General features: G+C 45.8%; 1 protein-coding gene across 3 annotated transcripts; it reads left to right on the forward strand.

Annotated features, from left to right (window-relative positions):
* Positions 1 to 5,766: 5,766 nt before the first annotated feature.
* Positions 5,767 to 25,811, forward strand: greb1 (growth regulating estrogen receptor binding 1). Of its 3 annotated transcripts, XR_012929383.1 has the most exons (35): positions 5,767 to 5,902; positions 10,518 to 10,678; positions 10,773 to 10,880; positions 11,201 to 11,377; positions 11,607 to 11,789; positions 12,852 to 12,935; positions 13,247 to 13,381; positions 14,052 to 14,213; positions 14,318 to 14,440; positions 15,246 to 15,431; positions 15,571 to 15,707; positions 15,932 to 16,211; positions 16,317 to 16,445; positions 16,540 to 16,734; positions 17,131 to 17,328; positions 17,422 to 17,596; positions 17,717 to 17,900; positions 17,988 to 18,124; positions 18,222 to 18,573; positions 18,673 to 18,788; positions 18,984 to 19,189; positions 19,294 to 19,798; positions 20,083 to 20,239; positions 20,618 to 20,720; positions 20,830 to 20,985; positions 21,085 to 21,221; positions 21,328 to 21,501; positions 22,145 to 22,349; positions 22,433 to 22,595; positions 22,694 to 22,812; positions 22,920 to 23,152; positions 23,264 to 23,464; positions 23,784 to 23,922; positions 24,049 to 25,339; positions 25,424 to 25,811. XR_012929383.1 is itself a non-coding variant. In XM_076050414.1 (34 exons), the coding sequence occupies exons 2-34, from the start codon at positions 10,525 to 10,527 to the stop codon at positions 24,210 to 24,212; spliced, it is 5,877 nt and encodes a 1,958-aa protein (XP_075906529.1). In that variant the 5' UTR covers positions 5,767 to 5,902; positions 10,518 to 10,524; the 3' UTR covers positions 24,213 to 25,811. The 3 variants fall into 3 exon arrangements, 2 of the variants coding, with proteins under 2 accessions (XP_075906529.1, XP_075906544.1); XM_076050414.1 differs by having other exon boundaries at positions 24,049 to 25,811; XM_076050429.1 differs by lacking the exon at positions 12,852 to 12,935 and having other exon boundaries at positions 24,049 to 25,811.
* The last annotated feature ends 1,238 nt before the right edge of the window (positions 25,812 to 27,049 follow it).

Genomic DNA, 27,049 nt, shown 5'->3' on the forward strand with positions numbered 1-27,049 from the left:
AGGGAGGGAAGGGGAGGGGCTGGGAGGACCACACACACACACACAGCAAATCCACCCTCCAGTCTTTCATCCAACTACCCCTCTGATGTCCCCTCACTCTGGCCTGCCTGTCCTGTTGCCTGATTCTGCCTTTTGTTTTCTGCTCTGTTATTTTCCACTGCTGTCTCAAAATCAAGTTGTTCGCTGTTGTTTAAAGAAAAAATGTTAATTACGCTTCCACTTAGTTGATTTATACTGAGTGTGTGAGAGGAAACCTGGACTTCATGTCATATAACCAATGCTGAGAATGCTGAAGGTGCTTTTGGAATTACAATAACATCTTACAACGGGACGGCCGTTCCTTCTGGATCCGAGTCGCACACAGTCGAACCTTCCACTGCCGCGATTCTGAGTTTGGTTTGAACTTCGTTTCGCTTCTAAATTAATCTAATTAATTTAAACCTTTATTTACTGTAGTACAAACTACCACCTTTGACAGGAGAGTCAACAGAAACTCACCACTCATAACTCATTACATCCTGACTGTGTTTGAAAAAAAAATCTCTGTGTCACTGTCAAATCCTGATGAAGGAATGTTTCTCTGTGTGTGTGTGTGTGTGTGTGTGTGTGTGTGTGTGTGTGTGTGAAGCCTCTCCGTGCCCATCTCTGTGCAGTTGTATGGACATCTACTGAGTCTTTCCCTTGCCTGTCTGTGCATCTGTCTGTCTGTGCGTCAGTGTGTGTGTCTGTGTGTGTGTGTGTGTGTGTGTGTGTGTGTGTGTGTCCATGTGTACGTTGGTACAGCAGATGACCTATAGCCCCCTGCCTCTCACACACTCCTCTCCATCACTCCAGCCTCTCATTACAGCTGCAGAAGCCCAGTCTGTCACGTAATTAAAGGCAAAGTTATAAATGACCAGCAGGCCAAAAGCCATATTTCACAGGTGGCCGCATATTTATTTATAATTTTTCACCTTTAGATGTGTTTCTTATGCAAATGAGAACCGGGACACTTTTCAATTAACTTTGGGGGCCAGTCCCTCTAAGCACCGTGCAAGCTTGTTGTTGAAAAATACAGTATTTTTGTTCATCATCCATGAATTATCCCTGCGTGTCAAAGAAATTGAAAGCTGTAATGTATGGGCCTGAATTTGGTTCTGGGAGAGTTGGCTGCAGTTCGCTTAAGAACTTGGTGATTGCTTTTCCGGAACTATCACTTTTTTATGATTATCATTTATAATTATTCTTATTATTCTTCTTCTTATTATTATTATTGTTATTAACCACACCTCTTTTAGACCCGCTACTCTTTCTTGATCTTTAAAAAAATAATAATAATAAATCCCACACATCCATATTACTGCTTAATTTAGTGGTTCACTATAATTGGCCGACAGGTACGTATGATTCATTTTGGCAACCGGACAGAGGGAGCAACCCCCTCCCCCACCCAACCCCACTCCACCCCACTCCAGGCCCACCGCTTTTATTTTCTTCTCTATTGACCTGCTGCTGGAGCGCAGAGCGGCAACACCGCCGTGCTTTCGCCTCAGGGGGAGGAGAGAAAGAAAGACAGAGTTTTTAAAAAACGCAAATTCTATAGCGGAGGAGTGAGGATGACAGAAAGCCACTTAAAGCCTCCGAGAGAAAGAGGGCGCAGTAAAGCAGCCGACAGAGGGGCAGTAAAGCGGAGCGGGAACATGTGTTCCTCCTGCTCCCCTGTCCTGTCAGAAGCCCCTCACAGTGGGAGTTTTTTTTTTTCCGGGGATACGCTTTGAAGTGAGCCTGCCGCAAGTGTGTTGTAACAATGTGTGTGTGTGCGCGCGCGCTTGTGTGCGTGCGTGCAGCTGTGCCCTCTCCCTGGTGCGTAAAAAACGCCCATTAATTGAATTCCCCCTAATTTCTCGTCAGCCTGGCCTCGCCGAGCGAGACGCCTGCCTGCCTGCCTGCCTGCCTGCCTGCCTGCCTGCCTGCCAGCCAGCCAGCCAGCCAGCCAGCCAGCCGCGCAACGCTACACTTCAGGTGTGGTGGATAATGGAGGATGACATTTCTGTCCCACCATGCCTCCGGGCAGCATGTGATACATGGCTTCCTCTATGAAGGTTAAACTCAGCTAACCTGCCTTTGGCGTTTCATTACCCACTTGTTAAATACTCTTTTGGTAATAAAATGATTAAAAAATTTATTGCTTCTCTCAAATGAGGCCTCTTTTCAAAGGGGTTTTAATGACTTTGGGGATGGATGTGTATGCGTGCGTGTGTGCCCGCCCGCCCGCCCGCGTGCGTGCGTGCGTGCGTGCATGCGCAAGTGAATGCACGCATGCAAATGTGTGCGCGCGCGCGGCCAGACGAGTGCATCTTCAGTGTGTAAAAAGCTAATGAGAGTGATATGCTTTAAAGCGAAACCACCATTATTCTCAGCCAAATGACCTGGCCCGTCATTATGAGTAAAGCAGCAATACCTTCTCCCTCTGCCGGGGCACATTCCAATAGGCATGGTTAGCATACAGCTCAGTCTGTGTCTTCAAGCAAAGTGAAGTATTTATACTGAAACGAATGGGCCTGACTATTTTTTACATCACAAGTTAAGCAGCGTGGCTATAGCAACTGGACATAAAATATTATATTGGACCCATTAACAGGGACTACGAGCCTTGCCTTGGCCAATATGGCTCCACAGCGACTGAGCAAATCACCATACCGCTGTCATTTTGGCTGTAAAATTAGCAGTAAAGGGACGTGAGAAATTGATCTCAAAAACCCAATAAAGTGGTTTTCTCAAAGCCTGAGTCAGGAAGCATTAATGGGTCGTGAAGATCCGTTTTAAAAAAATGTATAAAATGTGAAAGACCGTGAGGCAGAATAACATATGCTGCACATACGCAGGCTTAAATTTTAGTGTTCCCATCCCTACGTCGGGGCAGGGCTGATGCAAAGCATTTTCAAATTCATGCACATCAAAACGCTCATATCGGTGTCCGTGATGTTGTAATGTTTGCCGCCCTGTGTGTTGTAATTTTGACCACCGACTCAGTCAACGGCCCTCACTCAGGGATTTGCCACATCATTCAGGTGCCCTGTCGTTTCTTTAGGGTCTCATTCGTTTGTGTTTGGGGTCTATTGTTGTGCCACTGTGGCCCTCGCAGAAACACACACACACACACACACACACACACACACACACACACAAAACGCACACTTTTAATAAATGACCAAGTTCTCCTCCCTCAGGCCAGAGGAGCCGATGCCGGCCGCTTCATTTGATATATCATGGCAGCCAGATCTGCTCTGCTCCACTGGACCCTGTCCAACACCTGTTCTCCCATCAGGGGATGTTGTGTTGGCGTGGCGTGGCTATGCCACTGTACAGATTGGCACTGCCCAGTCAGGGCAGCGGAGAGGATGAAGTATGGGGATTCCCAGTGACATACAGCAAGCAGGAATTTGGAGGGTAGATCACCGCAATAATCATGAATAATAGTCGAGAGTAATCGTTCACAATCATTCAGAACCCTTTTTAAAAAAAAAAAAAAATCCCAATTGCCTAAACAAAATTATTGATTTGTCTTTTGTTTTTTTTGTAAAGATGTTTTGCTTCCAGAGCAAAATATTAATCAGGTATGAAATGGTGTTAATAGATCAGAGACATTAAAACAAATTCTAAATGCCTTTATGTTTAATGCACAAAGGAAACTTGTGCAGCTTTACTTTTGCAGCACTGCAGGTAGTGCTCAGTAGTCAGTACACTCTGCTCGCTGTGTCTTTTTTTATGTGAGTTGAAAAACAAAGTTAATCTCAAGAGTTCCATCTCCAAAATTAAAATTTGCAGCAGGTGGCCCAGCAGAGCCACGGCTTGCGTGCATATCCAATAAATCTGTGACGGGTGACCTTTAATTGTCTCCCTCACATGATAATTTGGTTTGTGTCAGCACCGAGACTTAATGTGGCAGGTGGGAATACAGTAAAGGAATTATGGGATGTGTTTATATAGATCCAATTTAGAAAATGTACAAAATGCAATTTCGTACACTTGCATCCAAGTGGCGGCCTACACTGATAGCAAGGCGACGGTACACCAGAGTGCGTCACATTGTTTGATACCGACATGGCACAAAGGAGAGTGGAATTAGTGCTGCGATGCCCCGTACTCGCCTGTCCATCTGTTGGTCACAGGAGACGTTCAGCACCGGGGTGGCTGCTGGGCCCTCTCTTGTCACATCATCATGACGGATTGCCTGAGAGAGAAAGAGTGGAGGTGGTGAATGAGAAATGAACATTTGCTTTGCCACAAGGGAGGTTGGTCTGGCTGGGGTGGACTCCTGTCATATCTTCACAAGGCTGTCTGAATCAACTGTATCGTCTCTGGCCTTTAAAGAGGGTGAACAAAAAATATATTTTATGAAAATATTTGCATTAGTAAGAAGAGATGATGGATTATCTTCCATCAGTTGACGTTAACGTTCATTCACAGAGGACTGTTACCCATTGACTGCTGCACTATAAAGACTACCTCACCCTATCTGCACTACCTCACCTTACTGTGAATAGTTTGTATAGCTTAGCTTAGTTTAGTTTATAGTCTAATTTATTGATACCAACAGCAGTCGTTCCCTGCCTTGTCTTTTTCTTGTTTTGTTTTTGCCTATTGCACCGTGGGTCTGAGAGGACTGAAATTTCATGCATGTCATATGTCCAGTATGTACGCCATGTTTGACAATAAAGTTGAAAAGAAATTGACCCGTTCGATACATTTTTTGTCTTGTAAAAACAGTATTGACAACAATGATGACGATGATAATAGTATTAAAGTTTAATAATGATTAACAACATTATACTATCCAATATTTAATATTTTATTATTCTTACATGGTAATATTAAAAACAATAGGGAAAAGTAAGTAAGTTCTGACCTGGAAAAGTGCCTGGAAATATTCAGATATTTGGTGTTTCACCATTGTGAAATGTATTTTTCTTGTAGGTCTACTTGTGGTCCAACAGAGGGCGTCATAATCCCTTGTTATTGCAGTCAACATAATTCCATTGGTTCAATTGAATCAGTGCGGCCTATTTTTTGAAATCTTTCTGGTGAATAATGTTTTCTTTCATTGTGTTTCATTGTTTTTCTGTCTGACTTGTAGCAGAACCAGAACACACTCGGGAGTGACAACATGACGGTTTATTCAGAAAATGGGTCACTTCCTTGTTGTCGTTCCCTCTTACTTTAAAACGCTGTCTCCTGGAAGGACTTCCAGTGTACTTTAGACACCGTTATCTTGTCCCCATTTATTAAGTTGTGTATGTAGTTTACAGTAAATGCAAAAATTACTGACAAAGAAAAAATCATTTTCTTTGAAGGAGAAAGGTTCCTGCCATTACCAGACAAGAGAGGTTTTCTCTCCTAATGTAAAAAACTCTGCCTTTCGCATAGTTAGTATAAGATATGAGAGCTATATATAATTAAAATAATAATAATACAAGAAACAAGCTGGAAATACGTCTGAAGTTGTTGCGTTTTTGTCATGTTTTTTTTTTTTTTTTTTTGCTTTTGTGTTTTTCAAATCCACGCCTGGCCGTCAAGAACCAGAGGAGACGGCCTGGCACCGCTTTGTTGCGCACGAACCGCATTCGTTTTCAGCCTAAACTCAATACTTACCACTTACCGTGTGGTTCCTGCTGCTGCTGGTGGTGGTGGTGGTGGGTGCAGGAGGAGCGAGCGGCCGGTCAGTGTGGCTGCACCATGTGACCGGCTGCAGAGCAGGGTGGGGGGAGGGGCTCTCCTCGGGATCAGAGGTGATGACACGCTCGACACCTACTAGTCCCGCCACAGGTCTCCCGCACGAGACGCGATGACAGCGCGTCGGCTCGCCTTGCAGCGTCTCCGCCACAGAGGATAGTCACCGAGCTCCTGCTGCAGGCTGGTCGAGGTAAGATGCTGCTGCCGCAGTTTGGTTTTTTAAAAAAAGAAAAAAAAGAAAATCTTTTATTGCGTTATCGCGGCGCTCGGTTAATGTGACCTTCCTGCGCTCGGGAAAAGCTCCGCTCTCTTGTTGCTGATGTTGCTGTTTGGCACCGAGGGAAGAGCCGATGCTAACGGGACGGTAATAGTGTGGACAAGACAATAGTCTGGACATTGTTGCGTCTTCTTGCATCTTGGTGGTTTTTGTTTTTGTTTTGTTTTGTTTTTTAAATGCTTTACTTCATTGCTTTATTTTATTAGGCGTTTCGAATAGTAACGAGTCCAGTGCAGGCTTAAAGCCAAAATTGCCACAAAATGGGAAGGTTTCTGGTGACAATGCTAGCTTAAATATATTATTTAAGTTATATTGTTATTTGTTATATATGTATTTATTTATTTATTTATTTATTTATTTAAAAAAAAAAAAAAAGTTGTATTGCTAATACTTGGGCTGTCGATATGAGGCTACACAAATTACTGACGTGAGGCTGGATAAAGTTAAGTTAACATCATGACAGCTACACAAATTAGAATTTTTAGCCAATTCCTTTTATTTGGGGGATATGAGCTGGTCTTACAAATCTGTTATAACACCAGATAATTTAAGTTTTCATTGTTTGCTTTACGCTTTCTGTTTTTACTAATAGCATTGTCTCCAAGCCAGGTTTGTTCACATTGCATGCATACTGTGATTAATGCTGTGATTAGTCCTGTCATGTTAGACAATCCTTACTCTCACTCTAATGGTGTTAGTGACCCCTCAGTCCATGCTCTATTTTCGGCTTGTGACACTCCAACACAATACAGGCAGACATGTCTTCAGGCAGGCTCGCATGTCTGTGTGTGACCCAAAGTTTCCTTGGAGTTTCGACAAAGTGAAGAATGCACAGAGAACAGGGACGCTGAGCACGGTTGCAAACAAACAGGTTGACTGCACATGGAATTCTCTGGGCCTGGCCTTTGTTGTTCATTCCAGCCGTCTCCCTGGATGTCGTCTGTAGGTCTCTTTTTTTTTTTTTTTTTTGTAGTTTTGCTTGCAGCTTCAAGCCAACAAAGGGTTTCCAGTTAGAGGACATCTTGCAGGGAAACAGTCAGGATGTTTTTGCGACATTGCAGGGCTGTCGGGTGCAGCTGGACTTGTTGTGGGTTCTCGTGGGTTAGTTGTTGTCCGGCTGTCTGAGCAGTCAGTCACTTAGCTGAGTGGCTATCGATCCACTGGTCTGCTGAGCAAACCGTGAATGGCGGTGGGGGGGGTTTGATGCGGGTCACAGGCCAGCGAGGCGGCCATCTGAGGTTCTTCAGTGTTTGTGGTGTTATTGTGTGCACGTCTTCACATGACATCCCCTTTGCATACGTCCTGCTGTGGGTCACTGATCATAGAGCATCTGTGGAGCCGGAAAGTTTTTCTCTCCTTTTAATCTCTTTCTCAGCACTGACGGAGCTGAAAGAGACGCTACAGCGGGCAGCTGACAACGCACGCAACACGCATACGTAAACAACAGTGTAATATGATCTGAAGATGAGGTTTTGGAGTGGAGGGTGGACACCGCAGCCCTGTTGGTCATGCTGCACAACAAGAAGAATAGCAGAGACGTTGGACGTGTGTGTGTGTGTGTGTGTGTGTGTGTGTGTGTGTGTGTGTGTGTGTGGCTGGGCTGGTATGTGGGCCTGGCCTGCACAGAAAGGGCCTGGGGTTCTTATCTGACCCCTCCCACAATGACCTTTGACCCTTCCCAGGACAAGATCTTTGTGTCCCCTGAATCTAAACCCAAGAGGGAGCATGTGTGTGTGTGTGTGTGTTCGTGTGCATGCATCTGTGTGTGTGTGCCTCTAAGAGTGTGCATCTGCATATGTTTATTTTCTGTGTGTGTGTGTGTGTGTGTGGGTGTGTGTGTGTGTGTGTTTGAGATATAGGTCACATCAACGTCTTATTTAAACACTGCTATCTGGATTCACCTCTGACCTTTGAGGCTGTGAGACGTCTCTTGAAAACCTTAATGTGTGTACATACATATATACATATATATGTATATATATATATATATACATATATATATATATATATGTATATATATAAAAAAAAAAATCACAAGCAACATAAGATAACAATAATAATAGTAATAATAATAATAATAATAAAGTGATAAAGTGCTCACTGAACACTTTATTTCTGTCCAGAAATATGATCAATCAAAAAAAATAAGACAATAATTTTGACGTAAGAATTGGCAAATAAATATTGAGTAGCGGTGGTTTTATTTTATGGACGAAGCTGGCCTTTATCTTGTAAACGATCCTGACTACATGTTGTCGGTATGTGTGAGGTTGTGTGACCGAGGGGTCATAAAATACAACAATGGTCTGCCTCTCCCCACAGCCAAAGAAAGGAGAAGGGAGAGAGGAGGTGGAGGGAGGGGGATGAAAGTATCTCCCACTCCCATGTAAGGGGAAGAGGGACGGACGGGGGACGGGGGACGGGGGACGGGGGAGGGGTGTCATCGAATCTTTCTGAGAGGTTTTGCTGTTGCGCGGCTCCGTCCTGAGCTCCGTGCAGCTTCCCTGTGTGTTTTCAGCACCTGAGTGAACAGTGCGCAGGAGGAACTGTCAACAGCTAAAAAGAAAGTGTGCGGTGACGAGGCGTTTGCAAAACAACGTACAATACAAATTTCAGCAGGCGTTCCTCTGTTACGGATCACGGTCCTTCTGTTTGGACCACCTGTCTCATACAGCACAGTAACGCAGTGCAGCACACTGCCGTCCTCCCATCCATTCCCTCTGGCCCCCTGTTCCTTCTCATCTCCTTTTTTTCTCCGTCTCTCTGGTTGTAAAAAGATCAGTGTGCTCTTTGGTAGAAGGTGTGACGACTTCCTGTCAGTGTCGCTGCGTCATGGCAGGCCTTTTTTCTCATCCGTTCCTCTGTCGCCCCACAGAGCGGTGTAAAGTTGTAAAAGCCAGCCCTCTTTTGCATATGAAAGTGAGGAAGCAGAAGGCAGCTGCCGAAGGTGCCGTGCGCGTGCACGTGTGTTTGTGTCTGTGCGAGTCAAAAAAGTAAATTTTGAAGGCGTAGTCGGGTAAATATAATAAGTTTTAATACGCTGCAGTGTTTGCCTCTTCCAGGTGGAAACACATGGAGGTAGATAAAAAAAAATATTGATATATGAGCATAACGGAAGGGGTGCAAATTATCGATTATTCATTAATCGTTTGTTGACTGACCTTATCGATCGATTGACGATTAATTGAAAAGCAGCGATTTTTCCTGAAATCCTAAATTTCACTATGAAAAATGTGCAAAGAACACATTATTTAACCCTTAAATAATGTTGAGGGTCCAATGTGACCCGTTTTTACCTTGGAGAACAGTAAAAATACCCTAAACATTTATCCAATGACTTTAAGTTGACTTCTAATGTCATGAAACATATGTGTAGACCTTCCCTGTTTGGAGAATTAATAATTGACCTGCGATGTATTGTTTTATTTCTATATCATATTTATTTTATAAAAAATTTTGAATTTTGAAAAAAAATGTTATATGATGTGGGTCCTTTAATCTCAATGTCTAATCACTGTAATTGCAAAGATCAGCCTGACCGTCTACTCCTGCCTCTTGCATGTGTGTCTAGCAGCTAACATATGGGAAGTGGGATTAAAGTGGGGTTTACAGTCCGACCCCAACATAACCTTCTCTCCTCACCGACCCACTTATTTTCTGTAGCGCACGCCCAAGGTTTTTACATTTCCTCTCTTTCATTTTGATTTCTTTAATGGTCTTTAATTTTCTGGAAAAGACAGCTGGGATTTACGACTCTCTAGATTTTGACAATTTGTTCCGCACCCTCGTCCTGCAGTTGTGCTGCAGTGGGAGTGACATTCAGCTGGGCCCATTGTAGGACGTCAAGTTTTGTGGAGTTCTGGATCCTTAAGTTGGAAAAGAACTGTATGAAGATGGCCTTTTGTTCCCCGGCCAATAGACGAGCTTCTTTTAACTAAAGTCTTCCTCAGTGTTTCACACTGACTTTTCTCCCGAGCGCTTTCAGTCCTGTATTTAAAGTCTGGTTTCTCTTTAAACATGCGGGCAGTGGGACGGTGGGGGGAAAAAAAGAGAAAAACAGCAGAGACAAAGATGAGGGAGGAAAGAAAAAAGAAAAAACGGGAGCAAATAGCGTCTAGGTCAAGCTGCCCTGACTCTGATTTTATGGCAAGCTGTCTGGAAACAGGCAGCCTACTAATAACCACTCTCAGTGTTTACACGTGTCTGTGTGCGCGTGCGTGCGAGTGTGTGTCGGACTTGAGGAGCCTTCAACGATTATAAACAGCAGAATGTCAATATTTTTCTCATTTAATTGCAAACAGTCCTCTTTCTTGACAACCCCCCCACCCCCTCCAGGCCTATGTTGTCAGACTTCATTAATATAAACTGTGCATTTTTTTTCTCTCTCTCTTTGCTGAAACTTTTGAACACACAAGCAACAACACAGTGACGACAAATGTGGCAGACATCTGCGCTTGATAAAAGATCACTTCAGATAAAATCAGAACACTGAGAGGAAACCACCCCAAAATACTGTACTTGCGTGCAGGAGACCAATGGGGAACTTTTACGCGGGCCAGCTGCGGACCACGCGCTTCGAGGAGGTCCTCCACAACTCCATCGAGGCGTCCCTCAGATCAACCACCGTGGTTCCCCGGCCAGTCTTCTCACAGCTGTACCTGGAGAGGGATCGGCTGCCGCCGCGCGACGGTGGGTTGCACGGAAGGTGTAGCGAAGGCGTGCAGGTGTGCTTTGTCTGTGTCTGCTCGTCCATCGACTTCCTCTAAATGACGCGTGTCAGCAGGTCGTACGGGGAATCACGATGAGGACGACGAGGATGGCTCTGACTCAAATAGCCCTCCGATACCCTATCAGATGAAACCCCCGCCTGAAGGATGCTGCACAACAGATGGTGTGTTGACACAATCAAAATCTATAGACCTAAAACAGGAAAGCACAGGCTTCATAATTGTATGGTGATCTGCTTTAACTGAAGCAGAATCTTGTTTTCTTTGTAAGTCAGTTTAGATTTATCTTCACATTTCAATCAACCTTGACATACATTTTTATTGAAAATAATTGACAAATCTATCTGTCTATCTATCTATCTGTCTATCTATTTATCTATCTGTCTGTCTGTCTATCTATCTATCTATCTATCTATCTATCTATCTATCTGTCTATCTGTCTATCTATCAATCTGTCTATCTATCTATCTATCTATGGTTGTAGGCTTCTGCCAGGCGGGCAGGGACCTGCGGCTGTCTTCGCTGGCAGCCGACCACTTGGACGTCCCCCCTGGGTTCATGCTGGTCGGTGTGAAGTCTCCCTCCCTCCCTGAAAACCTGCTGGTGTGCGCCGTGGACCAGCGCTTCTTGCCTGACGAACACGGTCACAATGCACTGCTAGGTGAGGAAGCGTTGTCAGGGGAAAATAGCATCAGCGTTTTAAAACATGTATATAGGATGAAAAAAAAAAAAAAGTTAAAGCCTCCTGTACATTATTTTTTACTTTGTACTCTCTCTCTCTCTCTCTCTCTCCCTCTTAATAAATATTGACAACACATTTGTGCACCCCTGGTATGATTACAGTTGTCGTCTCTGGTTGTAAACATACATTTCCTATGCTTAAACTCCAGGTTTCTTGGGCAACTGCATGGGCTGTGGAGAAAAAGGCTTCCGCTACTTCACAGAGTTTTCCAACCACATTAACCTGAAGCTCAGCATTCAGCCCAAGAAACAGAAGTACTTGAAGTACAACCTGTACCGGAACAGCCAGGGCATGCTGGTCAAAGGAGCCCCCATCTGCTGGATGGGACACGGTAAGAGACGTATTTTATATTCCGCAATTGTGGCACAAATCCCTCTGTGATTGCCAGTAAAAGGTTAATCACTTTGAGAGCTGCACCATGTGCAAATTAAAAACATCACAGTCTTGCATAACTTAGTGGCTGAGCTCAGTAAATAAGGGGAAGCAGTCGCAAACAAGCATCATGCCAGTCAGCGTTCAGACGGATTAGCTGCGAGGTCACTGATCAAAGGCGTGTATCTGCCTATAAATTGCAAATCGATGACTTGCAAACATGTTTGAACGACTCAATCGTGGCACCTTCTGCAGCAGCCACATCCCATCAGTGAGTTTCTGCATACTGCACTGCCTCTTGTGTCGCATGAATGGGCAGTCGTGCATTGGGGTCCCATGTACTTTAAACTGTCGTTTGTCATGGGGCAATGTGACCGCCTCCTTTCCAGTGAAAGAGACTCATCAAATGAGAACACAGCTGTTACTTTTAGTGACTTAATTTGATTTTGAACAGTCAGTTTGAGCAGTTTGAATGATACTGAAACCGATACAGCGGACAGGCCTGGCCAGATGGTGAGGTAAAAAGCCTTGGGTGAAAGGTTAGACTTTAGAGTGGAGCGAGGCCACAGTCCCAAGCTACGACCTATTATCATAACTAATCCTTTCCCTTGTTCAGTAGGCCTGTGGAAAAGACACCAAGTCCTAGACGAATGTGATGCTTTATCACTGCTTCACTTCTTCCAAAGTGCATAACAAATAAGCAAACTGTAACGTTCCTCTTTGGATTGGCAACGTTTGCAGCTGATGAAAGACTTTTTCATTATTTAGTGCAAGAACATCAAGAACATCAAGAACATACCACAGCGTATTTATTTTTTATACAATTTCTCTCTCTCTCTCTCTCTCTCTCTCTCTCTCTCTCTCTCTCTCTCTCTCTCTATCTCTCTCTCTCTTTCTCTCTCTCCCTCTCTCTCTCTCTCTCTCTCTCTCTCTCTCTCTCTCTCTCTCTATCTCTCTCTCTTTCTCTCTCTCCCTCTCTCTCTCTCTCTCTCTCTCTTATTCTTTTTTCTTTTTGCTGCAGATATCAGGATTAGACAAAATGGGTCCGACCATTCAAATGAACAGCCACCAAACATGGCACTGAATCATCCATCACACACACCAGGTTGCAAAAAAGGCAATACACACCTCGACACATGATGATTTGATTGATTGACTCCACTGCAGTATAAAACCGCTGATCTGAGATCACCTAAACCAGGTGACGTCAGCTTGCTTACATTTAATCCGTGGAAACAAGTTGTTTGCAGTGACAATAAAACTGATGGATTGAACAGATAGTTTGTACGCAGAAGGTGTCTGTCACACACAACTGAAAAACACATGCTGACAGCTCGTTTTGTTTTGGGTTTTTGTTCCAAGTTGCGAGTATGCGTTGCATAACGGTAACTTCCTCTCTTTACCTGCAAACGTCAGGATCCCACATCGACCCTGTTGTTCCGCCACAAGTCACAGAGGCCCCCCACTCGCTGACAAATGGCACCCATGCTGTTTCCTCATTCCCCCAGCCGCCTTTGATTCAGTCGGGAGCTGCTAAGCCCGCAGCCTCAGGTAACGAAGCCAAGTTTTCATTACGGAAAGAAACATACATAATTGCTGGACTTTTCAGCCAGGCAGCCGTTTTCACGAGACAGCAAGTTGAAGAAAAAGTAGCTTTAGTTTGTCAGTTTGTTTCTGTTTTCTTTACATCCCCCTCCCCCTTTACTCTGCCTGGGAGAACCGTCACCAGGCCTGTGTGTGTGTGTGTGTTGCATTGTGTGCTGGTGGGTTGTCTTTTGTCTCTGTCTGCCTCCCTCTCCTACTGTCTGCTACCTCTATAAACTAGGGCCATAAATTTCTCTCTCTGTCTCATCTTCTTCTCTGTTTCCTCACTGAATGAAAAGCTTCCTTCCTGTCCATGTTTTCACAGCCCTCATCACGAGTGGGGCCCTTTTATGTGTTTCTTTCAAGCTGCATTTCAACAGAGAGGTCGGTGAAGGGAGCGGTTAATGTAGGACCAAGCACATCTTTATTATAATGAAGTGTATCAACTGGCGAAATCTCTGGGAAGTGGTCCCATTTTTAAGTCTAATTCTTAATTAAACTGAGGTGTAGAAAAAAAAATCAACGCTCATCTCCAATAAAAGGGCCTTTTTTTTGAGAAAAAATAGACAACCGAGATAGATGCTTTTTATTTCTCTATTCATCTAGTTTTGTTTATCTCTTTTTTTCTTTCTTTTAGTATCTCACACGACTGCCGGGCCTCCAAAAAAGAGGCACAAGGGCTGGTCTCCTGAGTCATGTGCCAACATCCAGCCAGAGAACACTTTGAAAACACCGCCATCTTCATCACCGTTATCAGCATCGTCAGTGCCTTACGTTGTCACGAATGGAGCCAGATCAGGTGGGGGGAAAGACAATCATGAAGCTTATCGTCTGGAAAAACTACAGGGAGACTTTTGAGAGAAAACAAATGGTTGAGTTGTGCTTTTCACCTTGTCCTTTCAGAAACGACAACCCAGCTAAGTCCACCGCAGGGGTCTCCATCACCGCTCTCTCCCCCGGCCCGGTTGGTAACGATCCCCGATCAGCTGCTGAACACCTGCAGGCTGCAACCCATCATCTTTAAAGGTCCGATTTCTTCCAGGTTCACCTTCTGCTTTCACCAGCCAAGACAGGCCCGCATGCGTTCCAGACACGCAGATTAAAGGAGGCCCAACAGCCGTCTCACTTATTCATCACTCATATTCGTTCTTGACAAGTGCAGTCAGCGTTGACCGTTGTTAAGACAATTGCCTGCAACTTTATCCAAGCAGGTGAACAGGTGATGTTTGCAGTAAATATCCAACAGATGGCCTGTGTTTCCTCTCCTCTGAGGTCAGAGGTCAGCCATCAGCTCGGCCAGTTTCTCAGACATTTTGACCCGCCCCTTCCCACGACACCCCCTCAGGCCTTTGTATTGCTTGCAGTTACCACTTTAAATGTCTGTCAAACGGCAACTAAAACAATCCAATACATTTGGCAAAACCTAAATGAAATTTTGTGTAAAAATATAGACATTTTAATGAGTCCTTGAAGTAGCAAAGTTTGGGGTAGCTTGTTTCAAAGGCGACGCCAAATGTCTATATCACCCCCTGTTGGCAGGTTGTAGAACAGGTCATAAATAATGTACCACACCATTATCAAAGGGAGATAAAGGCAAAGTGTAGGACAAGTTTTTCTGCATCTGTTGTCATAAAAGCATGTTTGCTGTTGTTTTCTTTCAAACATTCCTGTTTTCACTCACTATTGCAATTCAGAATGCAGCAGGCCTGCAATAGACAAGGTCAAAAAGTGAATGGGTTAGTTGAATAACTGTGTGTCTTCCAGTCTGATTTTTGTCACTTTGTTAGGTTTTATTCACCCATCTTCTCTTTCTCCCTATCTCTTGCCACAGGCCATGGCTCTCTCCCTCAGCTGGCCGGCAATATCAACGACGTCATTATCAGTCCGCTGCTCCAGAGTTGTTACCAGAGCTCTCAAGCGCTCCCCCAGGTGTACCAGCACTACGGGCCATCACCCATCCAGCCACTGTCCACAGAGATGCAAATCCTGCTCACTGTGTATTACCTCGTCCAGCTGGGTGAGCCGGTAGAGTCCAGAAAAACCTTAGTTCAGCAGATTAACAAGCAATGTAGTTGTCATACCTCATAATGGCCACATGGAGGCAGAGTAATAACATGAATATATTTTCTTTTTGTCTTTCTCCTGTCGTCATCCAGGCCACAATCAGGTTCCTTTGGTCGAGGACTTGGAGCAGATTTTCATGAGGTCGTGGAGGGAGTCCCACCTCAGTGAGATCAGACAGTTCCAACAGCCTCACACTCCAGCTACCCAAGGGCGACTCTATGGCATAGAGGTAACCCAGTGAGTCTCTTTCTGATAAAGATCTAGAACTTTATAATTGGTTCGTTATGAAGCAAGACACTGAAATTACACCAGAAGTGTTTATTCCTTAATAGCTTTGTAAGCCGTCTTCCTGATGATGCTTAAAAAACAAAAAACGCAACACTTTCAACTGGATAAATCAAATGAAATACATGGTGGCACGTTATAAGAATGTTCTTTCTCCTGTGTCCTCAGACTCCACTGGGTCTGCCTGGGCTTCCCCAGTATCTCTCCCCCTCTTCTCCACAAAGCCACCAGCCCTTCTCCACCAGCCAGCTCACATGGCTGGCCCAGCTGGCAGCATCGTCCTCTGGGGAGTGTGTTGTGGTGCTTGGGGACCAGATCAGATCTCTTGCTCAAGGCATCCAGCAAACCTTCAGCGGGTTGATGGAAGGACGGCTGAAAAACACAAACTATGTGGTCGTCATTGTCACTGCGCCAGAACAGGAAACGCAATCCTGTGTGATAGTGACAGGTGAGAGTTTTTTTTAATGCATATGAATATAAAAACACTATAATGAAATATATAAAAGGTGTCAGTTCAGGAGCTTTTGTGGTTTGTTTTGGGTGTTTGTTCAAGGTAAACACCAGTGTCGTGCTTTGGCCGAGAGCATGTTTTCACCCATCGACGGTCTGAGAGAAATTAACCACCAGCTCTCCACCGGCGTTGCCCAAGAGCTCATCCACTACTGTAATTACCTCGGTCAAGGTGTGTCTAAATACTTGTTCACTTGTGTTTGAAGGGCAGATGTTTAAATGCTTAAAACCTTCTGACCTTCTTCGTCTGTTCACCGGGTCCTCAGAAGGAGACTTGGACTCCTTGTTGGAAAACGCCACCGTGGAGAACAGTGAGTCGTCATCTTTGTCCAGTAGTCAGGAATCAGCTGAAGACAGGAGTGCTAAAACCGGCCACAGTCCAAAGGAGTCACACGCGGAGAGTTTGAAGGAATCGCCGGGCCGGAATGACGCTGCCTCCAGTTCCAAAGACACCTGCCAGGGTAGGAAACACACAGGTTCAATATGTGTGAAAGTCTTCCCTTAGTCTCAGTGCTGTGTGAAAACACATCTGGGGACTGTTGAGTAGATGAATGTTTCCTGTCTGACGTCAGGATCAACCTAATTTTCACCTATAACTCTAACCCATTTATTGATGTACATGCACCCTGAAGACAAGAATAATGTTTGTAGTCGGGTGACACTTTTTGGTTAGATTAAATATTAGATGTAAGCCACAGTTTGTAGGATTGGGATTTGGGATTTTGAGTGTTTTGAATCCTTATTGTTCTAAATTTGCACAGCAGTAAAACGAGCATAAAGGTCAAACACTTCAAAATGCTGAGACAGAAGCACGTTCGTTCTTTGTGATCATGTGACCGTGTTTTATCGATTTCCAGAATTCTTTGTTGAGTGGCGAGAGGTTCGGCCTGTCCAGCTGGCAGTGGCCAGAAAGCTTCTGTCCCACGTGTGTGCCATCGCTGACTCCAGCACACAGAACCTGGACCTGGGCTCCTTCGACAGGGTCAGCTTCCTCATCCTGGTCCCGCCCTCAGAGGTCACCTTTCAGCAGACCGTTCTCAATCTCTGGAGGTCTGGTAAGTGACGCTCGCCTCGATCCATCATTGGCAGTTACGCCTGCTTGAATGTGTTTTGACCAACACGTCCCGCTTGGTTTCTGTCCGGGTTAGGTATCCTGGAGGGTATCGACCAGGAGTGCGTCTCTCAGCGAGAGGCTGAGCGCTACGTGGTCAAGATGGATCACGGCGCCCAGGCACAAACTGACGACCTCATACGGGGAGCTCAGAGCAACTCCAACACACTCTACATCCTAGTCCACGATCACGCTCACTGGGACATTAATAGGTGTGTGTGTGTGTGTGTGTGTGTGTGCATGATGCTGAGAAAAACAAATAAACAAGAGAGCATTTGGTGACAATAAGAGCAAATGTTCAGTTTTCCCCTTTCATTGGCCTCTTCATCCAGTGCCTCCTGCAGCAGCGCAGACAACAGCCAGGGCCTGGCAGACCAGCTTCTGAACTCCCGCCAGATCAGAGACGCTCCCAACATCCTAATTCTCCACGTCACCTCCTTCCCCTTTGCTCTCCAGACACAGCATACCCGCATCAGCCCCTACAACGAAATCCACTGGCCCTCTGCATTCAGCAACGTAAGGCAGAGCTTTCACGTCTTCGCAAAAATGCACAAAAAATGAGATTAATATTCACCATCACTGGGTTTGTGTCCGTGCGTCCAGGACGTGGACTTGTATCACGAGACGACCCGCTACTTTGGTCTGTCAGAGCTCTTGGAGTTGACCAATTCAGGGAGCGGCTTGCCCCTGATGCGCTACGACTCCTCTTTTGAAACCATGGCCACTGCCCTGGAAGAAAAGTACATCAAAATCCACACACGCACACACATTCACTCTGCGCTGCCACTTCAAAGTCAACGCATTCCATGCCATCATTTCTCCGTCTCGCCCTGGCAGGTTTCTTAAGCTGCACAGTGCAATCATTCGAACCACGGCTTTGATTCAGCACTACTGCGTGGCCCTGATGGCAGTGTCAGGCCGAGTCAGCGACCCCCACAACCTTCAGAAGCACACGACGGTGGAGACCTTGGAGATTGTGCATTCGCTGCTCACCGCCGCCCAGCAGTGTCCCTCTCGCCACGGTCACATGATTCTGCTGCGGATCCCCTCGCCGGCGCTGGCAGCGTGGGCGCAGCGGCGGCTGTCCAGAGTCCGAAGGCAGCTGGGCCTGGAGCAGAGTTTTGAAATCATCCTGGGGAATCCAAGCCAAGCTCTGAATATCGGACAAAGCTTTATTGACCGACTCAAGGTGGGTGCTTCATCATCCTTTGTGTAGATTAAAATAAAAATAAAAAAACACATTCAGTGTGAGAAAAAAAAACAATTATTCCGTATCTGTGTCCTGCAGATTTGGATGAAGATCCAGGATGCGGAATGGGTTCCTAGAACCTACCTGGAGCTGGAGGCTCTTCCCTGCATCCTCATCCTGACAGGAACTGAGCCTCTTGGAGAATCACTGCCCAGGTTGCAGCTTCACCCCGACAAAAATCATACAACTTTTAATGAAGGCGTTGTTCTGCATTTTAATTTACACAATGTTTGAAAAGCAGAATTGTACTCGGCATACGTTCAGTAATATAGGTTGTAGATGTGCTATAGAAGGGGTACGGGTGCTCCTCTGAAGGTGATGTTTGAACGTGGAATCCTCTGTTTCAACAGATCGCTGAAATACTGCGACCTCAGAATGATCAGCTGCTCCTACCTTCAGCGAACCACCTTGGAACAAGAGCTGGGTCTGGCTGCTTATCTGGTCAAGGCAGACTCCAGACCCCCGCAGAACCCTGGACCAGGAAGTGACCTACTGGAGAGCGACACAGAGAAACTGAGCAGCACAGACAACGAGGAAGAGGAGGGTCAAGAGCATAGTGAGACAATATGCATGAGCAGCTGTTTAACTAACTGGTTACATCACATCTGGTCTTATTACTTATTTTGTCACGATATCCTTCCCTCTTGCTCTCACCCATAGACAACTCCCCACTGTTATCCAGCCAGCAGCACCAGCCAAGTCCAGACAGTGTAACTACAGATCCAGTTTCAGGCCAAAACTCAACCTCTCCAAATGTCCAGAAAGTGGCAACGGACACCATGCAGTCTCCCCGACAAAGTCAAAGTCAAGCCCAGCACCAGCCACATCCTCAAGTGCAGAATTACTCCCAGATGTCCCACCTGCAGCCACAACCTCGGAGCCAAAACGCCCCGGTGTCTCAGAGTGACTCCTACCCTCAGGGGCAAGCTCTGCCTGCGGCTCAAAGTCGTCCGCAGCACTCGAAGTCGGCCTCATCCAGCCTGTTGTCCCCCTGGGACTCCTCTTTCCACCTGAGCTGCTCCTGGGCGCGCGGGGTGAGTCGGCCTCCCTCGGTGCTCCTGCCTCGCGCCCTCTATGACATCATCACGGCCACCGACAGCAGCGGCCTTCCTCGATGCACCTCGTTCCTGCCGCACATGTCCGTCGCGTGGGCCAGCAGCTTCAGGTGAAAGTGCAACCTGATGATAAGACCCAGACATGAACCATGAATGCCTTCTCCGCTTTTGAATTCTGAGAGACTGTTGTAGCTGTGTAATTACAGCTTATATCACATTAAACCCTTACATTTATTTTTAAAGTCAGCTTATTTATTCACCTGATATGAAATCTGTTTAAAATAAAAAGACGTTTTCAACCAGTGTTGCACCTAAGACTTAAAAAAATGAAGTGAGCTCAAAGACGATGAGCATTAATCATGAATCGCATGATTACGACCCGTGTTCTGTGCAGGCCTTTGCTGAGTAAGATGATGACGTGCACGGAGCAGTCGCTGTACTACCGCCAGTGGACCGTGCCGCGCTCCTACCACATGGACTGCAGCAATCGCGCCGAAGGCCGGAGCGACAACTTCCACCCCCGCAGGCTGCTGCTCAGTGGTCCCCCACAGGTGCCTTTCACTTTGCTGCTTTCACTCAAATCTAACGCTGTAGTGCAGGCATGGGCAAACTACGGCCCGGGGGCCATAAGCGGCCCTATAAGCTTTTTAATCCAGCCTGCTGAAATGAAAGATATTCTATTGATAGTAAGTAAGCTGTATGATAGCTGTATTTCATCCATTTTTTTCAGTGTTTTAAGAGTCATTTTATGAAAGCGCTCAATACCCTGGGACTTCAAAGCACATGTTTTCTGCATATCCCCTGATATTTCTTTGGGTCACTGAAACACTCCATCCATCTGCTGCTGCTCCGGCACTCACTGTCAAATTTTAGAACCCATTGTGGCCCCGCCAGTCAAAAAGTTCTCTGAATTCTTCTCCTCTGCCAAGGTGGGAAAGACAGGCGCCTACCTGCATTTTCTGGGCATTCTGTCACGCATGCTGATCCGGCTGATGGAGGTGGACATCTACGATGAAGAAGACATCAACTGCAGTCAGTGCACGAGCAACAATAGAACAAAAGAATTACGTGACGGAAAATACCCGGCATGCCATCAGCTACCGTAGTTTAAGTCATTATTTGGCTGGTGTTGGTCCTTCAGGCCCCCAGGTGGAGGGAGTGCAGTGCCATCCATCCAACGCTTCCTGGCCCAGCATCGACATCATGAGGACGATGCCCTTTGACTACTCAATCCATGACCCCAGATATGACGATGTCAGCCCTGTTTACAGCCCCGGATGCAAACCCAGTGCTGAAGGTACAAAGAACTTCAAACACCATCTCACATCTTCCCAACAACGTTTACACTTTTCACCTCTTTTCACCTGTAAAAATGCTTTGTGGTTGTATCTTAAAGCAAATGCAGTTCGTCAAGAGGATGTGTACCTGCGCAGGCGAACGTCCAGGATGAAGTTGTCTAAATATGCAGCGTACAACACCTACCATCATTGTGAACAGTGTCATCAGTACCTGGGCTTTAACCCCAGATACCAGGTGGGTGAAAAAAAACAAACAAACCGCAGAAAGTCTGAGAAGAGGAATTCTCGCTCTTTCGCCATTTGAAATGAATATTTCCGGTGACGGTGCCTGTCATGTCCAGTCTCTGACGCAGATGTGCGAGTCAACGCTGCACGCCTTCACATTCACGCACCTCTCGCTTGGAGAAGAGATCCAGCTCTACTTCATCATCCCAAAGTCGAAAGAGCATTCGTTCGCCTTCAACCACTCAGCGGGTCAGCTGGAGAGCATGCGGCTGCCACTCACCTCTGAATGGGTAAGTGCACTGTGGACCTGGCAACCCCATTTGCCAAAATCTGATCCCTGGTGGTCACAACAACCCTTTTAGAAAGACACAACTGCGTGACGCTTGAAAATTGTAGACACATTTACAGCGACTTGTGTTTTTATCAGCATTTAACCTGATGTATAAGGTTGATTCATTAAGTTAATCAGTTAATATATTAATCCTTCTCCCATCTTGGTCGATTGATGTAATAACATTGTTCTCCACTGGGAGGTGCTATAGGCCAGTCTGGTTAGAGTTGTCCTGGAGCCGAGCGACTCCTCAGAAGAATCTGGTTGCTGGAGTATTCAAAACAATCTCAGCTCACTGCATCTGATCTGGGCTGCAGCCACTGAACATGTGATCATATTATACTGGTGCGCTTGGTGATACTGGTCTGGGAAACTCTGTTTACTTTGTGGCAGAGCTCAGAGGGTTTGATCATAACAAGGGGAAAAAATCTGTGGTTGTTTGAAAGCCATGGCACAAAAAAACAAGAAGCACATTTTAATCATAAAGTTTAATCCTTGAATTTGAACTGAAATTTTGGTTTGATCTTTTGTGCTTTTTTGTTTTATTGTCAAATGTACTATAAGTTAAAACAAACAGGTCTTCTTCAACTTGCTTCTCTTAGAGTCCAGACTGCATCAAGAGTCCAATTTTCACCATCACCACCGGCCGCCACGAGCACGGCCTGTTTAACCTGTACCACGCCATGGACGGTGCGTCACATCTCCACATCCTGGTAGTCAAAGAGTACGAGATGGCCGTGTACAAGAAGTACTGGCCCAACCACATCATGCTGGTGCTGCCCGCTGGCTTCAATGGGGCCGGAATAGGTTTGTGAGATGCGTGTGGCAACGACAACCTGATTTCAACAGCAAGCCGTCAAAGCAAATAACCGGAGCTCCGTCTCCCGCAGGTGCTGCACACTTCCTGATTAAAGAGCTGGCCCATCACAACCTGGAGCTGGAGCGCAGTCGGCGTCTGGAGGGAGGCGGCCCGGCGGGGGACGTGTGGCCCTTCGTTATACTGGCCGACGACTCCTGCGCCATGTGGAACGCGGTGGATCTGGACGCGCACAAGTACTGAAAGGACTCGGCGTGTTGTGTGTGTGCAGGACCAAATGGCCGTTGTGCCCAGCGGCTCACAAGTCTTTTTTTCTTCTTCTTGCCACGGACAGCGGCCCCGCCGAGCACGCCGTGTCTCTGAAGCAGGTCGTCCAGCACATGGAGGCCTGTCCGGATGTCACCCACTACGGACTGTGTGGGATCAGAAAGTGGAGCAGCCGTGGATGCGCAGGTCAGGGGGCTCATGAATCCTGTTCTCCTGGCAGGTGTCAGGTCTGGAGGGGTAGATGGAATTTTTAAAAAGAGGAGACTAAACGCTGCTCTTTGTTTCATTTCCAGGAGCCAAAGCGAGGGAGCCCTTCTCCAAAGGCCACCTCCACGACTTCCTCCTCCTCAACGTGGACCGCAGTCAGAACGTCCAGTACGACCAGAAGCGCTTCACCTGCCACGACGTGGACTTCACGCTGCGGCTGAACAGCGCCGGGATGCCCGTCTGCCGCTTCAACGGCTTCAGCGTCATGAAGAAGCAGATCGCCATCGGAGGATACAGGACCTTTATCATCAAGACCAAGGTGCACAGCGCACAGGAAAATACTATGCTTGAAGAAAGCCCCGAATGAGCACGGTTGTTGTAAAGTAGCAGTGAGGATCTCAGTTGACGAGTTCAGAATGTGCATTTGCAGACGACGGACGTCCCCACCTCGGTGGGACCCTCGCAGTACGTCTGCGCCCCAGACAGCAAGCACCTTTTCCTGGCCACACCGGCTCACCTGCTCCTGGAGAAATACCTCCAGCACACCAGCCAGAGGCTCTTTCCACTCAGCACCAAGAACCACGCTCACCCGGTGCTGTCTGTGGACTGCTATCTGAACCTGGGGCCACAGGTATGCACTCTCTCTCTCTCTCTCTCTCTCTCTCTCCCTCTCTCTCTCTCCCTCTCTCTCTCTCTCTCTCTCTCTCTCCCTCTCTCTCTCTCTCCGTCTCTCTCTCTCTCTCTCTGTCTCTCTCCGTCTCTCTCCGTCTCTCTCTCTCTCTCTCTCTCCGTCTCTCTCTCCGTCTCTCTCCCTCTCTCTCTCTCTCTCTCTCTCTCTCTCTCCGTCTCTCTCTCTCTCTCTCTCCCTCTCTCTCTCTCTCTCCCTCTCTCTCTCTCAGCAGTGACAGATAGGACTATCTCTCTACTGACTCTGTTGTTGGCTCCTGCAGGCGACGCTGTGTTTCGCCAGTTCCAAGCCCCACTCTGTCAACACCAGCACGGCAGGGCTGCTCTTCAGTGGCCTCCTGCTCTGTTTCGCAGACCCCTTTGTGACTCCGGGGTTCCTCAAGAAGTTCTCCTTTCTTAAGGGTACACAGTCATACCAAATACCAACCCTGCATATGAGCATATGTTGTTGTTGTGACAGGACAAATCATCTTAAAACTCACTTTGGTTTTCATCCGTGTCCCTTCCCATCTGCCTTCCCGACTGCAGGTGCCACTTTGTGTGTCATTAGCGCTGATCGCAGCTCCCTGAGGCAGACAGTGAGCAGGCTGGAGCTCGAGGAGGAGTGGAGGTTCAGGCTCAGCGACGAGTTTCAGACTGCCAATGCCAGGGAGGACCGACCGCTCTTTTTTCTGACGGGAAAACACATCTGACAGAAAGTCAGAAGGAGTCACAGTTACAACTGAAATCACTTTAAATGCCAAAGAGAATACAGTAACTTTTATGCTCTATATTAGAATAGACAATGTAGCAGGAATGCCAAAGACTTTCAGACTAATGCTGGACAGAGAGCGATCGATAACTTAGCAACAATACACTCATATTGAATTGAGTGTTAGGTATTGAAAAGTTGCGATCATGCATGAAGTAGCCTTAGGTAGGTCATCATACTCATTAGAAAAATATAAGGTTGTGTTTTGGGGTGGGGGGGTTACATTTAGAGGTGTATGTGCAACTCTATCCTTTGGAATATTTTTGACTGTCAAGAATCTGTTTAAAATAATCAAAATCGTATTACTGGACATAAACATTTGCAGGTAAAAGTAAAAGGAAACATTGTGATGAATCTTAAATCATCTGCCTGAAGAGAAGCACTGATACATACATCAAGTGTTGTATTGTGCATATTTGATGGAGGAAATCATTGTAATCTGTAATTGCAAGTGCTTCAAGTGCACTTTTTACATTGCATGGCCGCCTCCCTGCAGGTGTACACAACATTACAGGTTTCTAAAAAGGGGCGTCACAGTCCTTTATGTGCAATAGTAGCCGATGTTTGGCAACAAACATTTTCTATGGGGTGGATTCAGGGTTACTTCAAAGGGGTATGGAGGGCTGAAAGTGCCAATGTTTCATAAATAAACGCATTGTTTAATAAATACTGAAATACGTCAATAATTAATCAAGCATATAAATAAATACATAAATAGAATAATACCATCTAATCATTATTTGTCCTTAATTGAAATATTAATGCATTTATTTATTGCACTCTGTATTTCATGATCCATCACTTGATGTGCCTACTTTGCCATCGCGAAAATAATTGAAACTGTCCCCTTAGGTTTTTATTATATCATTCATTCATTCTGTTTGATCAGTCGAAACGTCGTTCCATCGCTTCCACCGTCCTGGATTTAAACCACAACAAACATGATTCAACCAAACGACACGCAATTCAACACATACTGTGTTTGTTGCTGTGTCCTGATTTAAGTGACTAGAGTAGCGCTTAAGTACTTATTCATGAATATCATCATCGTTTTCCAGCAACTCAACGGTCAATATCTTGAGCAGAAAGAACCATTAAATCATTGAGTAGATTTCTATTTAATTTTTAACCACACAGTTACTTTGGACTAAGTAACCTATTTTCAAGTCATTTCACATTCAAGTCGATTGATCTAAGGACACGTTTATTTATTTAATTTTGGCACTTTTGGCCCTCCATGTACTGGATTGTTTGCATGTCTCTGTTTACAAATATATTGTAGACATTGTTTTCTGTGTTTTTTTTCACAGACTGGTGTCTGATGAACAATAGAATGTGTGGTCATTTTGTTTCTGACTAGTTATGGATCACAATTTGATAGTGAGGCTATTGTGCTATGGACCTTTCTTCTATATTTTTCATGTTATTATTGTAAAGATATTTGCTTCATTGATTTTTTGTTTTGTTTTTTTTGTTTTGCTGTGCTTTTTGTTACGTCCACTCCGAATATTGCAACACCCAGATAAAGAATTGTACACTTTTGGGCGTTTTTTATTGTCACTTAAACCAGGAACAGACCACAAATTGTTTTGTTTTTATTGTTTTTTTCTTATTATGTATTTATGGCTTACCATGCCATGCTTGCGACTCAGATACCATAAATGTATATATTCTCTACTTTTTTCAAATTTTCTGTCGTAAAGCTGCCATATTCTACAACTTAAATAAACGTGCCTAGAATCCTTCGCTTCCCTTGCTTGCTCCTCCTTTCAGTGCATGCACATGCAGAAACCATTTGTGATGTCACAAAGGGTGGAAATGTCCTCCGTCATCTCTCTCCCAGATGACAGACAGGCACCAGACGAGTGTCTCTTCCCCCTTGATCTAGTTAGACACACAGGCAGCTCTGTGCCCTGCGGTGTCCGCTCAGGAGATATTGAGGCGTGCAAACAGCACTGCCACCGCGCACGTGGCTCTTGGCAGAGGAGTCCAAAGCAAAGAGAGTCAGGTGGGCAAACTTTAACCTCTGTTGAAAGGCAACGCCTCGGACACTCCATCTGTCCTCAGCTGTACCCGCACTGAGGCGTCTTGGTTCCCAGAATGCAGGTTTGTTCTAATGCCACTAAAACTCCTGCAGGAGGGCACGAAGGAAAGAATAAAAAAATAAATATAAAAAAAATAAATATTGTAACTCTTTTTTGCACAAAAATGAAAAAGTTGTATACATGTACTCTGTGTCTGTGTGCGCGCATGTGTTTGTGCGCATGCAGCATCAGGGATCGTCCCTCTCAAATTTCCTCCAAGCAGTCCGTTCCCAGAACACGCATGCTGATAAACATAGTCATAAACACTCACAACGTGCCAAACAAGTAGCAAGCACCTCGTGCGACAAGCAGCCGAAAGAGATGCAAACACTATCAAGGGGTCCTGAAGGTTAGAGGAGCCACCAAGCCTATCAGTCAGGTTGCTTTTATTGCGCAGCATCTTCTCTTCTCTTGATTGCTGAAGGAGGCTCATCCTGCCGGTCACGTTCTGGGATCCTCCACCATTCACCTCACAGCCACAGCCGAGCTCAGTCTGGATCGTCAGCCTGGCGATGGCGCGATGGCCCACCTGGAGGAGTCAGAGCCGGACTTGAGCAGCTCCAGCGAGGACGACTGCAACAGTGACAGCTGGTCCTGGGTAAATAATAATAATAACATTAACAATAACAAAGTCAGAGGTGGTTACTCTAAAATAGATCAATAAATACATCAATAAATTCAATGATGCAGAACA

Source organism: Nelusetta ayraudi, unplaced genomic scaffold (assembly GCF_046127955.1).
Source record: "Nelusetta ayraudi isolate G7.1 ecotype Tasmania unplaced genomic scaffold, CSIRO-AGI_Nayr_v1 ptg000005l, whole genome shotgun sequence".
NCBI classification, from domain to species: Eukaryota; Metazoa; Chordata; class Actinopteri; order Tetraodontiformes; family Monacanthidae; genus Nelusetta; species Nelusetta ayraudi.

What these genes read in the sequence shown, in the direction of transcription:
- greb1 (XM_076050414.1), top strand. Translation starts at nt 10,525, where the DNA reads ATGGGGAACTTTTACGCGGGCCAGCTGCGGACCACGCGCTTCGAGGAG. An exon ending in GCAACCCATCATCTTTAAAG is followed by an intron (nt 14,441 to 15,245) that starts GTCCGATTTCTT and finishes CTCTTGCCACAG; the next exon opens with GCCATGGCTCTCTCCCTCAG. An exon ending in CTTCAATGGGGCCGGAATAG is followed by an intron (nt 22,350 to 22,432) that starts GTTTGTGAGATG and finishes CGTCTCCCGCAG; the next exon opens with GTGCTGCACACTTCCTGATT.